The sequence below is a fragment of the Nicotiana sylvestris genome, chromosome 8 (assembly GCF_000393655.2).
Source record: "Nicotiana sylvestris chromosome 8, ASM39365v2, whole genome shotgun sequence".
Lineage (NCBI taxonomy): Eukaryota > Viridiplantae > Streptophyta > Magnoliopsida > Solanales > Solanaceae > Nicotiana > Nicotiana sylvestris.
Genome location: NC_091064.1, coordinates 192937345 through 192953091, shown reverse-complemented (window position 1 = coordinate 192953091; position 15747 = coordinate 192937345). Strand labels below are relative to the sequence as shown.

Here is a 15747-nt window from a genome sequence, read left to right as displayed (position 1 = left end):
TCAGACTAAAAACAACTAATTGCCCTTTTTGTTAAATAAATAATTGCAAATGGCACCCAAGAGTATGTTTGAAAACTTAAGATCTCACATTTAAATTCCCAGGAAGATAAAAATAGTAGTAGTAGGTAATTTCCTTCGCTCAGACTAAAAACAACTAATTGCCCTTTTTGTTAAATAAATAATTATAGGGACCAATTTCATACAGGGGATCTGATATTTTTAACGGAAAAGAGGAAAAAGAATGGCGAGGCTGACGATATAACAGGAAATTGGTAAACCCGGGCTACACTCTTTCTCATACATCTCATCCCAAATCCTCACGGTTGCCTCGCCGGAACTCCGACTGGTTCTTCTCCAAGCCCATTGCCAAAACCCCAAAAATAATGGTCGATAGCTAAAAGCAACTCGAAACTTATCGCCGAACAAAACAAAGACAAAAAAAAAAAGAGGGAGAAGAAAGAGTAATAATGGGGAATAAGATAGCGAAAACGACACAAGCGTCGGCGATGGAGTACTATCTCCACGACTTGCCGTCGTCATACAATCTGGTGCTTAAAGAAGTTCTAGGTCGAGGTCGCTTTTTGAAATCAATTTTGTGTAAACACGACGAAGGACTCGTGCTCGTAAAGGTCTATTTCAAAAGAGGCGATTTCATTGATTTGCGAGATTATGAGCAGCGTCTCTCCAAAATCCGTGACATCTTCACCTCCCATGATCATCCACATGTTTGGCCTTTCCAGGTTTGCTAGTCTCTTCACTAAATTTTGGCTTATTGACTTTGAATTGAATTTGAATTTGTTGGAGATTTATATTAGTAACATATTAGTTTACTAAATAATTTGAGGATTTGTTTGATGGAAAATGTTGCAGTTCTGGCTTGAAACAGATAAAGCTGCTTATTTGTTGAGGCAATACTTCTTTAACAATCTGCACGATCGTCTTAGTACCCGACCTTTTCTCTGTGTTGTCGAAAAAAAGTGGCTTGCTTTCCAGGTAATATTTCTTTTTTTGTTATCAAATCGCTATAATTATGGTTTCTCAAGTTGCAAATAGTCATATCATGTACTGCTACTTTTGCAGTTGCTTTATGCAGTGAAGCAGAGTCATGAACATGGAGTATGTCATGGTGAGATGACTCATGATACGAAATACTTATGACTTACTCGGGCTTTTATTTTTCTGCATTAAAAGACTGGCATGGACTGTTGTTGCAGGTGATATCAAGTGTGAGAATGTGCTGGTCACTTCTTGGAACTGGCTTTATCTTGCGGACTTTGCATCGTTCAAACCCACTTATATTCCACATGATGATCCTTCTGATTTCTCATTCTTTTTTGATACTGGTGGACGAAGGCGATGCTATCTTGCACCCGAGGTTTGAATAAGTTGTTTCCTTTTGTTGTTTACTATGAGTAGTTTGATTATAGATTATTCCTTGGCTTAATACAAAAGAAGTTTAATTTGAAAATTAGCGAGTCATTTGTTGATAGAAAAGCTGTCTTTCATGCAAAGAAACCATAGCATTTCAATTATAAGTTTCTCTCCTGTGTTTATGATAGTTGTGAGTAGCGAACACTAAACATAACATAATTTCTATTGCTTAGTTGAAGTACTATTGTCAAATATAATTGATGACTGTGAGTTCGAATATGTAGTGTCTAATTTTTGAGCAATGGCAAACGGATTCTTGTGCATGTAATTGTCTGGTGAGGACAGTCAGACTTGCTTTACACTTGCTCCCACTGCCCAATTGCTGTCCAAACACAACCACCCTATTCACTATTTTCCACTTTGGAGGGCAGAATCCGTGCCTTATGTCAAAGACTGACCTGTTCGTGATTCCAATCCAGAATCAGTGCACTGCTGGAAACACATTTCGAGAAGTAGTTTTGTCAGTAGAAACTAAATGTGAAGGGTACAATGAAAAGGGATTAATGGCGAGAAGTGTGCTCAAGAGCTTTTCGTTTAGACATTAAAAGTGAACTTTGGGAGACACCGATAAGCTTGAATAAGCAATAGTATGCTAGAATTGTATGTACAATAACAGAAAGGAATAACCCCCCCCCCCCCCCCAAAAAAAAAAAAAAAGGAAAAGAAAGAACAAAAGAAAAACTGCACGTTTCTTCTAGAGGCATACTTGTTCCACGCCCTCTCCCCTTCTTCAATAGATACGTTATTTTTATGCACCATGATGTCAAAGTAAATTTTGCATAAATGCCACTAATTTTCAGAGATTTTATGAGCATGGAGGTGAGATGCACGTAGCCCCAGATGCTCCTTTGAAGCCATCGATGGACATCTTTGCTGTTGGGTGAGATTTTCACTTGAGTCATTATTTTGGAATGGAAGCTTTAAACTTTACTGTTTCTCTCTTAAAATTAGTACTAGTAAGATGCCCGAACTAAAACTTGTTCTGGAACGTTTTTCAGATTGTTTTTATATCAACTCTTTATGTGGTAACTTCCCTCCAGTATTATCTGTGTTGTGGTATCATCACGATGGCCACTGATAAGAATCAGAGAGATTAATTGCTAATTCGACACGAGTTACAACAATTGGTATATTTAGGAAAGATGAATTGCTCAATAGTTTGCCTTTTTTATTTTTGAATTGATTTCTTGTCAAATAAAAGAACCTACAGAAAAGACTCGTGGAGAAATCTTTTTTCTCCTGTAAGACTTTTGACTTTTGAGTCATGTCAAACTTTTTAGGGACCAAGCGTCCTGCATTTACTAGCAACTTCTATATACGTCTTACATACTATTAAAACTAGATAATTATCCAGTTAATTGGCAGCTATTCTAGCTGTCTCTACGAGCCTTTCTACTTAAAGTAGTTCACGACTATAAAATTAGGATGTTTTCCATAACAATAAGAACAATACTATGTGTTTTATATTGTTCAAAAATAAAAATAGTTGTTGCAGAGAAATCTTTTTTTCTCTTTTAAGACTTTTGAATCATATCAAACTCTTACTGACGCATAGCTCCCTACTTTTACTAGCAATTCTATGTACGCCTTGCATACTATTAACACTTACTGGAATAGTCAGCTGTTTTCCAGCTGTCTCTGCAAGACATCCTGCTAAAGTAGTTCGTGACTAAAAGATAAGGATGTTTTCGTTAACAATGAGAACAATAATCAGTCATCGTTAATTTAAGAGTCTCTCCTTTCAATAGATTAAAACTCATGCAATTTACTTCTTTTTATTTATCTGGTTATCTAGCGTCATGTCATGCATATTACTAAATAGAACAATAAAACTAAATATAACAGTTTAACTGGCTTCGGTTTTTTGGCCTAACTTGACTTGTATTATCCTTCTTTTGTCTAGCTCAGTCTTACATTTGTACTATTAATATCATTATCAATTAGTAGTAAAAATCATTGCCACTATTATTGACATAACTATTCATCCGTATTTATTCGAATTATCAGCAGATTGAAACATATAGTAGAAGTGTTTTGGACTTCTTAGGAAATTATTAAGAGAAGTCTGAAATATGTTATGATAGGACTTGGAAGTCCTGGACAAGGAGAAATAGGACTTATTAGTTGCTTGAGTTATCACGAATTACTGAACTTAAATGAAAACAGAAATAAACTGAAAAATAATTAGACGGAGGCACTCGTAGGTAAGACTAATATGTGACTAGATTAAGTTAAAACGATTAAATTATGTAATAATATTTGCAAAAGCCTACACTGGCACTTTTGATGTAGTTAAGAACACGGAAGTCTGTGGACACCATAGTTCCATGTAAATCATCCAGAGGAGTGATTGCTGCAGTTTTCTTTACAACCTCTCTCCTTTTATGCATTGTTGAAGTAATGATGAAGTCAATAAGCTTATGGCTAGCTGTGTGCAGTTGCTGGATGGGTTTGCAGAAACTAATGCTACAAATAGATTTTAATTTCAGCTTTTTGGATAGATGTAGTAGAGTATATGCTACTCACTTTTAGTTTATCCAACCTACTTAAGGGGCACGTTCACCATCCTCAAGAATAATATTTTTATGGTGTACTTTTAGGAACTAACTAATGTTACACAATTTAATATTTGGTAAATAATAAAAAGATTGCTTTATGAAGAAGGAAAATTAACTATTATACGAATTATAGTTCCAACTGCAGGCATATGATAACCAATTGAAACTTCCTTATCTCATTGATGCAAAGTGAATCAGTTAAAAATAGAATGAAGAGAGTTTTCTGTACCAAAGTGTACTTGGTGGGGACCAGCGGAATGAAGAAAAAACAAACATTCAGCTTTTTGACGAAATGGTGTAATTTCTTGTGCAATAAAGAGATTACTTGCATTTATATTGGCTTGTGGTCTACTTGCATTTATATTGGCTTGTGGTCTTTTGTGTCTAAAAGGATGGGAAGAATGCCATACATGCATGGATATTGTTGAATATTAATCCCCCATAAAAGTAGGAAACACACATATCAATACTACGCAATGAGGAATTGAGTATTTGAACATTGTCTACATTGCACCAGGTGTGTTATTGCTGAGCTTTTCCTCGAGGGCCAGCCATTGTTCGAATTATCTCAACTACTTGCTTATCGCAGAGGACAATATGATCCCAGTCAACTTCTGGAAAAGGTATCACTTTTTTTGTTTTTTTGTTTTGTTTCTTAGCTTAGCATTTTTCTTGTTCTTCCCTTTCTTATGGTATTGTACCACTTTAGTCCTTTGAATTCTGTTCTTGAATTCAATGTTTTGGAACGTGACTTAAGTATTACTCCATCCGGTCCACAATAAGTGACCATTTTACCTTTATTTTTGGTCCAAATAAGTGTCCATTTACATACAAGAAAGAATTAATTTTATTTTTCCAAAATTTGCCCTTATTTACATATTCCAATGTATCAAGGTAACAATTAATTAAGGTTAATTTAGTGAATACATCTTTTGTTCTCTAGGAGTTCGTATTTTCTTAATGGGTGTGCCAAAGGTAAAATGGTCACTTATTGTGGACCGGAAGGAGTAATTTTAAAGTTACACATAAAAAAGTTTCGTTAGGAGTAATTCGCGTTCTACAGGATTTTGCAACTTTTTTTGTTTTGTTTCGTTTTTGTTTTTGTACAGAAGGGTTTCAAAACTTGTAATCCTCTTGGCATCATCTTAGTGCCAAGTTTCTACGCCTCTATTGTGATACAATACTTTACCTGCTCAAAATCTAAAACATAGAGTTACTCGCATTCTTTGTCAATTTTCTGATAAATGCTTATTCATTTTCCTTAATGCAGATTCCAGATTCAGGAATTCGGAAGATGATTCTTCATATGATTCAATTGGATCCAGAGTCACGGTGTGCTGCTGAAAGCTACTTGCAGAACTATGCAGGAGTTGTGTTCCCGAGCTACTTCTCACCATTCCTTCATAACTTCTATTCCTTATTGAATCCCCTTAATTCCGATGCGAGGGTAAGATTGTAAGTTTACATCTAGTGTCTCTCTTGGTCGCCCCCTCCAACATTTGTACTTAGTGGCCAAATCGCTTCTGTAGGTTCTAATATGCCAGACCTCTTTTCAAGAGATCCGTAAACAAATGATGAATGATAAGCCTGGTGAGGGGAGCTCTCCTGCTGCTAGTCCACATTCACTTCCTGCCAGTCAAACGCCGCAAGAGAGTGGCGTGAATGAAAATCTGAATTTAGTGCGGGACTCCTCGAATAAAAGAGAGGAGATGGAGAAGGGCTCAGTTCATGATCGCTTTGATCTTCTTGGCAACATGAACACTTTGCTTAGGGATGCAAAACAAAACAATCAATGTCCTGCTGTGAAGCCAGTGCTGGAGGGTATAGCCAATACTTCATATTCTCAGAACCAAGGACAATGTCACATGCTATCTCCAGGTGAACAAATCCCCGTCAGCTCCAATTCTTTTAAGAGAAGTCATCATCCCTTCTTAAAAAAGATCACCATGGAGGATTTGACTTCTTTGATGTCTGACTATGATAATCAGTCAGACACTTTCGGTATGCCTTTCTTACCATTTCCTGAAGATGTAATGAGCTGTGAAGGAATGGTGCTGATAGCCTCACTGTTGTGTTCCTGCATACGCAATGTCAAATTGCCTTTTATGAGGAGAGGTGCTGTATTACTGTTGAACTCTTGTTCCATGTACATTGATGATGAAGATCGCTTGCAGAGAGTACTTCCATATGTGATAGCAATGCTGTCAGATCCAGCAGCAATTGTTCGTTGTGCTGCCTTAGAGACTTTATGTGATATTCTTCCTTTAGTTAGGGATTTTCCTCCAAGTGATGCCAAAATTTTTCCCGAGTATATTCTCCCTATGCTTTCCATGCTTCCTGATGACCCAGAGGAGAGTGTTAGGATTTGTTATGCCAGCAATATATCAAAGCTTGCACTAACTGCTTATGGTTTTCTGATTCACTCAATAAGCTTGAGTGAGGCAGGTGTTCTAAATGAAATAAATTCATGCCAGAATTCATCAATATCGACCTCTGACAGACCAATACGGCCACAGAGTCTAAACAGTGATACACAACTTGCTCAATTAAGGAAGTCGGTTGCTGAGGTTATTCAAGAACTCGTGATGGGCCCCAAGCAAACTCCAAACATCAGGAGAGCACTGTTGCAAGATATTGGTAACCTTTGTTGGTTTTTTGGACAGAGGCAAAGTAATGACTTCCTGTTGCCCATTCTCCCTGCTTTTCTAAATGATAGAGATGAGCAGCTCAGGGCAGTATTTTATGGGCAAATCATATACGTCTGCTTTTTTGTTGGACAACGAAGTGTGGAAGAATATCTTTTACCGTACATTGAGCAGGCATTGACTGATACAACTGAGGCTGTAATCGTCAATGCGCTAGATTGCTTGGCCATTCTCTGCAAAAGTGGCTTTCTGCGTAAGCGGGTCCTGCTTGAAATGATAGACCGTTCTTTCCATTTGTTGTGCTACCCTAGCCAATGGGTAAGGAGGTCAGCTGTCATCTTTATTGCTGCCAGCAGTGAGAGCTTAGGAGCAGTTGATTCTTATGTTTTTCTTGTCCCAGTAATAAGGCCCTTCCTTCGCAGGCAGCCAGCATCTTTAGCTTCAGAGAGAGCTCTTCTCTCGTGCTTGAAGCCACCAGTTTCAAAAGAGCTATACTATCAGCTTGTGGAAAATGCAAAGAGTTCAGATATGCTGGAGAGACAGAGAAAGATATGGTACAATTCACCTCCTCAGTTGAAACAATGGGAAACTGTAGATTTACTTGAGAGAAGTAGCAGCGAGTTGGATCGAATGAAGTACTGGTCTGGCAGAAAACATGATTTTCCTGGTTATAAATCAGCTGGTGATTTAACAAAACCAATTGATTTTACTGAAAGTGATGATAATGAGACCAAGGTGAAAGCTGTGGGAAGCTTAATACAAAATCCTTCTGGCATAATGGATAGCTGTGATCGCCTCCCTTCAGAAAAATTACAGCTATCTGGCTTTGTGTCTCCACAAGTCGGTGGTATGAGCAGCTTTATTGATAAATCATCTGAAGGCATTCCTTTGTACTATTTTAAGGAGGATAACAAGAAATTAGCAGGCACTGGTGCAGCAGCCTCTGATTCCTCATTGCCATTTACTTCCCTTGGATTTGGTTCTTCATCTTTGCCTTGGATGGATCCTGTAAACAAGTCATTTAATTTAGCAAATTCAGTTCCAGCACCCAAGCTCGTGTCAGGTTCGATAAGCATTGGCAATAGTTCCACACTGTTGCGGAGAGTTGTACATGAAGTGGAAGACAGGGAAGCTGATCAAACAGCTTATGTGAATAACAAGTTTCAGGATGTTGGGTCTGCTACAACTAAAGCGGGTACCCTAACAATGGAAGACAACACAGCTGCAACAGATAGAACTGATTTGTCCTCTTTTGCCAAAACATCTATGATTACTGATTCAGGATGGAGGCCTCGTGGGGTCTTGGTTGCTCACCTCCAAGAGCACCGTTCTGCTGTTAATGATATATCCATCTCAGCAGACCACAGTTTTTTTGTTAGTGCATCTGACGATTCTACTGTTAAGGTTTGGGATTCTAAAAGGTTGGAGAAAGATATTTCATTCAGGTCCAGGTTAACTTATTCTTTAGAAGGAAGCCGGGCTTTATGCGTTACGGTGCTCCAAGGTTCTGCTCAAGTTGTTGTTGGAGCATGTGATGGAACAATACATATGTTCTCTGTTGATTATATCTCTCGAGGACTTGGTAATGTTGTTGAAAAGTATTCTGGTATTGCTGATGTGAAAAAGAATGAAGTGGGAGAGGGTGCCATAGCAAGCCTCTTGAACTACTGTTCAGATGGTGGTGCCTCAAAAATGATTTTGTACAGCACCCAGAATTGTGGTCTCCATCTGTTGGACACAAGAACAGGCTCGCATGCATGGAACACCAAAGTTTATCCCAAAGAGGGCTATATATCATCTCTAGTTGCTGGGCCTTGTGGAAACTGGTTTGTATCAGGTTCCTCAAGGGGTGTACTTACACTTTGGGATTTGAGGTTCTGCATACCAGTTAACACGTGGCAATATTCTCTTGCCTGCCCCATTGAGAGAATGTCTCTCTTTCTTCCTCCTCCTAGTACGTCATTGTCTGCAGCAGCAAGGCCCCTTGTTTATGTTGCTGCAGGTTGTAATGAGGTCTCTCTCTGGAATGCAGAGAATGGGAGCTGCCACCAGGTAATGTTGAATTATATTTTTAAGAAAAGAAAGCTTGGCATAAGTGCTTTTAGTTCCGAATACTGCTTGGTAAATGTGGTCACTTTTTCAGTCTATATAACTTGATATTTTCCTTTATCTGGTTTATGCGACATCCAATATAGATATACTTGAAGTGGCTACCATGTCTGGGATTTGAGATTCTTACAAGGAAAGAGTGCAATGTCTGAACCCCTCTCTCTCTCTCTCTGGCCATTCCAGTTTTAGTTTCCTTTTATACTGAAAGTGTTTGGATAATGAAGTCTTTGTCAGCGCGTCTTAATTTCTTGGTGAGAGCTGATAGCTGATATATGTTAAAGAAATTGGAAAAGTCCTGCTTGAATTGTTTGTCTTGGATGTAAATTTTGAATTTGAAATTCATTAGCAATGGTTGGCATGTGTAACTATCATTTAAGACGAGCCAATGTTCTTAGGACATGCTATGAATCACAAACCTCTCTCTTGTGACTTTTTCTGGATTTTTACAATTTTGAATTTTTTTCCTGCAGGTATTGAGGGTAGCAAATAATGAGAGTGAGGCTGAGAACTCTGACTTACCTTGGGCTCTGGCGAAGCCATCAAATAAGGCTAATCCTAAACAAGATCTAAGAAGAAATAATGGTTCAAAGTACCGAGTTGATGAATTGAGTGATCCGCCTCCTCGCCTTACTGGAATCCGTGCATTGCTTCCATTACCTGGTGGTGATTTGTTAACCGGGGGTACTGACCTAAAAATACGTCGTTGGGACCATTGCAGGTTTTAGACTGTTTCTCTAGCTCTATGTTAAATTAACCAACTTTTAACATATAATTTAACGAGGCTGTTGCATATTTCAGCCCAGAACGAAGTTACTGTGTTTGCGGACCATCTATAAAAGGGGTAGTTAATGATGACTTTTATGAGACAAAATCTAGCTTTGGCGTACAAATAGTGCAGGTATGTGATTTATCATATAAATTGAGCAGGATCTACTCCTTCCTTTTGCAAAGGTGACTTGGTGAGCTTGTCACATACCATCCTTAAATGGTAGACTTGGTGTGGGTGTTATACTGATTTTTGTGCTCAAATTATATGAAGAAAATTGTGGAGAAATGAGTGGAAATTATTCGAGAACCATCATAGAATCAAGAACTTAGGGAGAGCTTGGAACAAGGTTTTCTGCCATTGAACTTTCCTGTGCAACACGTCCCCAGTGTTATAGAGGTTGATATCTGGAATTTGCTGGCTGAAATGAAAAATGAGAATTGTGCTTAGAGGGTTTTATGATGGTAGGGGTTGACTGTATGATTTGAAGCAGCTATATTTAGATGTTATCAGCCAACTTGCCTGAAATCTAACTTAGTATTCTGCTTTTGGTGATGAGTCACAAAACGTTCCTCTGATGCAGCTACTAGATAACTATTTCATTTGAAAACAAACAGAAAATCTATATACTACCCATGAAACCAGAAATTTAAGGTATCAACTATCATAATAGCCAATTTGTGCATCAGATAAGTAAACCATACACTTTTGAATTAACTTCTGGAGATTTCCACGAGTGACGAGACTGTCATCCTTGCCTCTTCATCTCTCTTCTCTCACTCCATCTACCCTGAGTTTTCTTTATGCATGCCTTGTTTGTAATGTGTGAGAAATTTACAGTTCCCTTGTCTTATGATTGTGGGACTAATATCTAGCGTTACTTCTGTCATAAAAGGAGGCGAAGAGACGACCTTTGGCCACCAGACTAACGGCAAAGGCAATCCTTGGAGCTGCTGCTATTGATTCTGCGGGGTGCCACCGTGATTCTATTCTCTCTTTGGCTTCTGTCAAATTAAATCAGAGACTTCTGATATCAGGCAGTAGAGACGGAGCTGTTAAGGTTTGGAAGTAAAGGAACCTCGAGATACTGTATATTATTGTACGTATTTAGTCTCTGTAAATTATGTAGCTAAAGAAGGGAGATCCTTGTGCAGTAAGCAAAGTCCATTACCTGGCCCTCTTCGACTTTTTTCTAGTGACTTGATTTGTACAGTGATGCCGATAGAATAGCATGGAACTTTATTATCTTGGATAGATGATTAGAACCTCATCTCTGCTGTGATATCACGGCAATTACAGAGCATTCACACCGTTTATCTGAATTTTTAGGTGCTGTTAAATTACAGTGTGTTTTTTTCTCATTGGATGAGGGTGAGAATATTTTCTGAATGCGGCAAATTAGTGATTATTGGTTGTAATTGCTGGAGTTTGAAAATGAGATTTTCAGCAATTAATTCATGGTAGTCACTATTACTGAAGCCTTATGCACCAACTTTTCTTGCATTTTTTATCCATTAATGATGAAATACGCAGCGCTTTCATGCATATTATGCACATGTTGCAAATGATTCATTTTGGAAATGTGTTTCTATGAATGTGAAGCATGGCACAGAGCTTCTTATACATATCTCTCAAGGCAATTAGTTGCTTTAAGAAATATGTGAACATAGTTGAAAATCAATTAGACAATTCAATAAAATATTGAGAACTATTCAAGGTTGTGAATATGTCCTGGCCCCATTAAACGAGTTTTTGTTATGTAAATGCAATAGTTGACCAGTTGACTATTATAAATACTCATTGTAATAGTTCATTTGTGGATTTCAGCAAAATTATTAGAATTTGGTTGGTGAAAAGGAATATTGTGAAACCACAGTCCACATATATTTCTTGTCTCACTAATTATCTTTAAACAACATATAATTCTATATTGTAAAACAGGAGATTCATGGTAGTTAACCAGTAAGGATTTGTGATGCTTGTAGGATTAAGCAACAGCCTAAACTTCATGTTGTAAAAACTATCACGATTCTGCAGAAACTTAGAGCCCGTTTGGACATAAGAATTTTTTCCCTTTTTTTCCCAAAAATTTTCACTTTTTTTCGAAATCAGTGTTTGTTCATAAAATTTTCAATTTTCACTTGAAGATGCATTTTGGAAATTTCCGAAAATTTGAAAAACTCCAAAAACTTGTTTTTCAAAATTCACTCAAATCACTCAGAAAACTTCAAAAACAATCCAAAATTATATTCATGTCTAAATACAACTCAAAATTTCAAATATCATTTTCACTTTGAAATTTTTTTTCACCATTTTTTGAAATTTTACAATTCTTATGCCCAAATGATCACTTAGTATCTTGACCTGTAGTCATTCTGCAGTCATTGTGCTATTTAAACTTCCAAGTGTTCTGCGTTTTTCTGATTCATGGATATATTGGGACACTAGGTTGCTGTTTGACCAAAAAGTGTTTTAACTCTTTGAAAAACTAATAAATAATAAAGTAAAGGATGAATCTTAATTAAATATAATAAATTCTAGATTTAATATCGAAGGATATCAACCGTGCGGGAAAATGTTTAAGGATGGTGAATATCAAATATGAGCTCAATCATTATTAATGAGTGTTGTAATAATAAGAACATGCAATAAATGTAGACAATGACAATAAATATAATAAGAGAAAATATATCATCCGAATATTATGTGACTTGGATGGTTATTCCACTTGACAGCAGTGTGGAAGGATGGGAAATGAAGATGGATAAGGAATCTTCGGATCTAGCAAACAGAGAGTGAATAATATATGTTGTCTAATAGTCAGTGAACAAGACAATAGTTGTATATTCCTCTTTGTCAACTCTTTACAAAGTGTTCTTCTCATGAAAAGTAAAGATCCCTTTTTGTTCTCTATCTCTTCCTATTTATAAGGGATATTCCCAAGAAACCCAGTACAACCCTTCTTTACTCTAGTTGCTGATGACTCCTCGTCATAATGCCGTCGTTGACTCCGTCTGACATGATTTATCTACAATTATCAAGTCGCCAAATTTTAACCAATACAGTTGCATTTCGTTGTAGCTGAAGGAACAAGGGGCGTTACACGCTGCTGTAGAGTAAGAATTAAAGCGTCCAAGTTCATTACTCATAACTGGAACTAAGGTGCGTAGGATAGGTAATTAAATAGGAAATTAGAATATAATTTAGTTAGAAGCTATTCTCGGACTAGAGTTAATAGTCTATTAACACAAGACCCGGTTTTTCTTTACTTAGCTATTCAAGAAGTTATTGATACCTAATACCTTAACCTGTAAATTTTGTTGACAAAGTTATTTATTATTCCATTCGTTTCAAATTAGATGAGTTACTTTCCTTTTTAGTCTGTTCCAAAATAAATAACACATTTTTTAAATTGGAAATAATTCAACTTTAAACTCTTCATTTTACCATTTTACCCTTAATGAGAAGTTTTTATAACCACACAAATGTCATGGTCTCACAAAGCTTTTATCCCTTAAGCTTTTAAGACCACAAGTTTCAAAAGTTTTTTTTCTTAAACTCCGTACCGAATCAAATTACCTCATCTAAATTGAAACGGAAGGAGTAATTAAAGAAAAGGACGCTTCCAGTTGCATGTTATATTTGAAGAGAAGACCCGTTTAATTAGTAAAAATAGCACGGGCTAGTCAGTTTTTGGAGTGATCATTCAAAAATAGCCAGCATTTGCAAAGTCATTGAAAAATAGCCACTATTTTGCTGCAACACGGAAAATTCCAGCATAATATACTGGAGATTGGTGCACCTGTGTATGAACTTCCAGCATATTATGCTAGAACTCCAACACGCGGAAAGTTCCAGCATAATATACTGGAGATTGGAGCACCTGTGTATGAACTTCCAGCATATTATGCTGGACCAGTATATAATACTGGAACTCCAGTATATTATGCTAGAAGTCAAGTATAATATACTGGAGTGTTTTCTAGATTTTGAACAGTGTTTTCGTTCCGATTTATCTTTACATAAAAAACGGCTAAATTTCGATTACTTTTGAAACTGTGGCTATTTTTAAATGACCACTTGTAAATCTGGGTTTTTTTGAATTTCTTCTGTTTAATTAACTCTGCAAAACCAATTTATGACTAAGTTAAATCAAAAGAAGGCATGTAAAATGTTAGTAGTAAGTTTTTAAAATCCCACTTTGGAAAAAGAAGATTTTCCTAATTTGTTTACTGTGCTCTAGTCAGTCTCTAGTCGGTACATCCCTGCTGTCTCATTCAACGAAACAATTAAGAAAATAAAAATAAACATAACGTCTAAGCAGGGGTGTTAATAGTTCGGTTTTGCCAATTATTTTATAAAATTTGTATCATACCAATTTTTCGGTATGTCGGTTTCTCTTTGGTATCGATACGGTTCGGTTACTTTTTGATATTTTTTTAAAAGTCATTAGTAGAAGCAGAATGCAATAACATACATATTTTTATAGGACTTAAAAAAATTCTCTAGACCTTTTTACTATTTATAGGGTGATGGATTAAAAAAATATGAAAGATGACCATAGTATGATCTATCAAACGTAAAAGAAACTAAGCAAATACAAAGAAAATATAAATCACACGAGTACAAAGATATTATTGAAAAAATTGGATGATTATTATGGAGAATAAGGTTTAGCTTGAGGCGTGTCAAAGATACTGTCCTTAAGTCACCCACACCATGATGAATAAAATTAGGCGTATTCTCCAGGATTCAACAAACTCTTCTAGTATAAACTAGGAGCAAAAACAACAAAGATTAACAAAGATAACCCAACAGACTACAAGAAAAGAGAAGAAAAATTTGTCTTCAAATCTGTCTTCTAATGAAAGGATTATATATATATATATATATATATATATATATATATATATATATATATATATATATATATATATGGCTAACTCTTGATAGTCAACCAAAGTTATTGTCACTTTATGATTGCTATTCAAATAATCTTAAATGATGAAAATAATGGATATAAGGCTAACATTCCGTTACAAAAGAAGACATCTCAATATTTAATATTAGTAAATGCCATTAAGGCTATCTAATTGTCTTAGCCGTTTTGAACAATTTTTCAAAATCATATTTGCACTAAATAAATATGAAGAGAATAAATCAAATTGATTAGTGCAATAAATATCATTAATATTATATTAAGAGAATGAACCTAGACATAATTATTTGAATATTTCTTTTTGAGTTATCAAATTATTTTTCCAACAATCCCCCACATAACTCAAAAAGAATATTAAGTAATAGAGTAAAATAAAAAATTTCGCTGGGTTTTCACAAATGAGCATAATGCGTCGAATCTAGAGTCTCTTGGACTATGAACCAGACCTAGATAAAATAAGATTAAACTTACAGAAAAATTGATGAAGTTTAAAACTTCTATGAATCAATAATTCTTTTGTAAGTTTAGTGTCTTATCTATCACATTATATCCACACACACTTTGTTGTTTATCGCGGTTTTGCGCTAATAGGCCATGCACACGCCTGGTTTTCATGAGTGCTCTAGAAATTTCGCCACAAATTTCATAGGAGCGACCCCACTCCACACTCATATAGGTTCATCCATCAAGTGTATTCTGCAGCACAATACACCACCTACAATAGGCTATGGATTATTGGATTAAGAGTATAATAACTCAGCCTCACATTCCTTGCAGTCTTGCACTATATACACACATACCATAGGAAGAGACATAATTTAATAGTGCACGTTTGATCAACTAATGACTTGTTATTACCCATATGAACCTACTTCATGGGATCTCCAATCACATAGGTTGAGTTACCATCATTGTTGATACATCTCAAATTGGCAAAAGTCTCAACCCCTCGATGTTTTACTGATAATTCAAAGGATCGGCCAAATCCTCTTTTGACTACATATAATATGTATAAAAATTCTCATCTCTCAGCAATTGCTTTATGACATTATATCTTAAGTAAATGTGTCTACTCTTCCCATTGAAAGATTACAATGGTTATTGCGTCTTGGCAATCACAATTCATCCACATAATTATTGTCGGTTTAACTCATCAAGATGTTGCTTAATCAACCTCTCTTCCAGGCAATTTTAATACCATAACACCCCACCAAAAGGTGATCACACAATAACTATTGAGCTTTTCTTGTCTGAATCAGAGATTCAATATCATCAATGTATCCTTCTAATACAGTGGAA

General features: G+C 36.2%; 1 protein-coding gene across 1 annotated transcript; it reads left to right on the top strand.

Annotated features, from left to right (window-relative positions):
• The first annotated feature begins 297 nt into the window (after positions 1 to 297).
• LOC104238928 (serine/threonine-protein kinase VPS15) lies at positions 298 to 10967 on the top strand. Its single transcript, XM_009793445.2, has 11 exons — positions 298 to 740; positions 871 to 993; positions 1081 to 1126; positions 1215 to 1375; positions 2232 to 2311; positions 4507 to 4612; positions 5260 to 5436; positions 5519 to 8686; positions 9214 to 9461; positions 9542 to 9641; positions 10405 to 10967. The coding sequence occupies exons 1-11, from the start codon at positions 468 to 470 to the stop codon at positions 10579 to 10581; spliced, it is 4659 nt and encodes a 1552-aa protein (XP_009791747.1). The 5' UTR covers positions 298 to 467; the 3' UTR covers positions 10582 to 10967.
• The last annotated feature ends 4780 nt before the right edge of the window (positions 10968 to 15747 follow it).

Coding starts and splice junctions, on each gene's coding strand:
- LOC104238928 (XM_009793445.2), top strand. CDS start 468: ATGGGGAATAAGATAGCGAAAACGACACAAGCGTCGGCGATGGAGTAC. Junction 994..1,080: donor AAAAGTGGCTTGCTTTCCAG/GTAATATTTCTT, acceptor CTACTTTTGCAG/TTGCTTTATGCAGTGAAGCA. Junction 9,642..10,404: donor TTGGCGTACAAATAGTGCAG/GTATGTGATTTA, acceptor CTGTCATAAAAG/GAGGCGAAGAGACGACCTTT.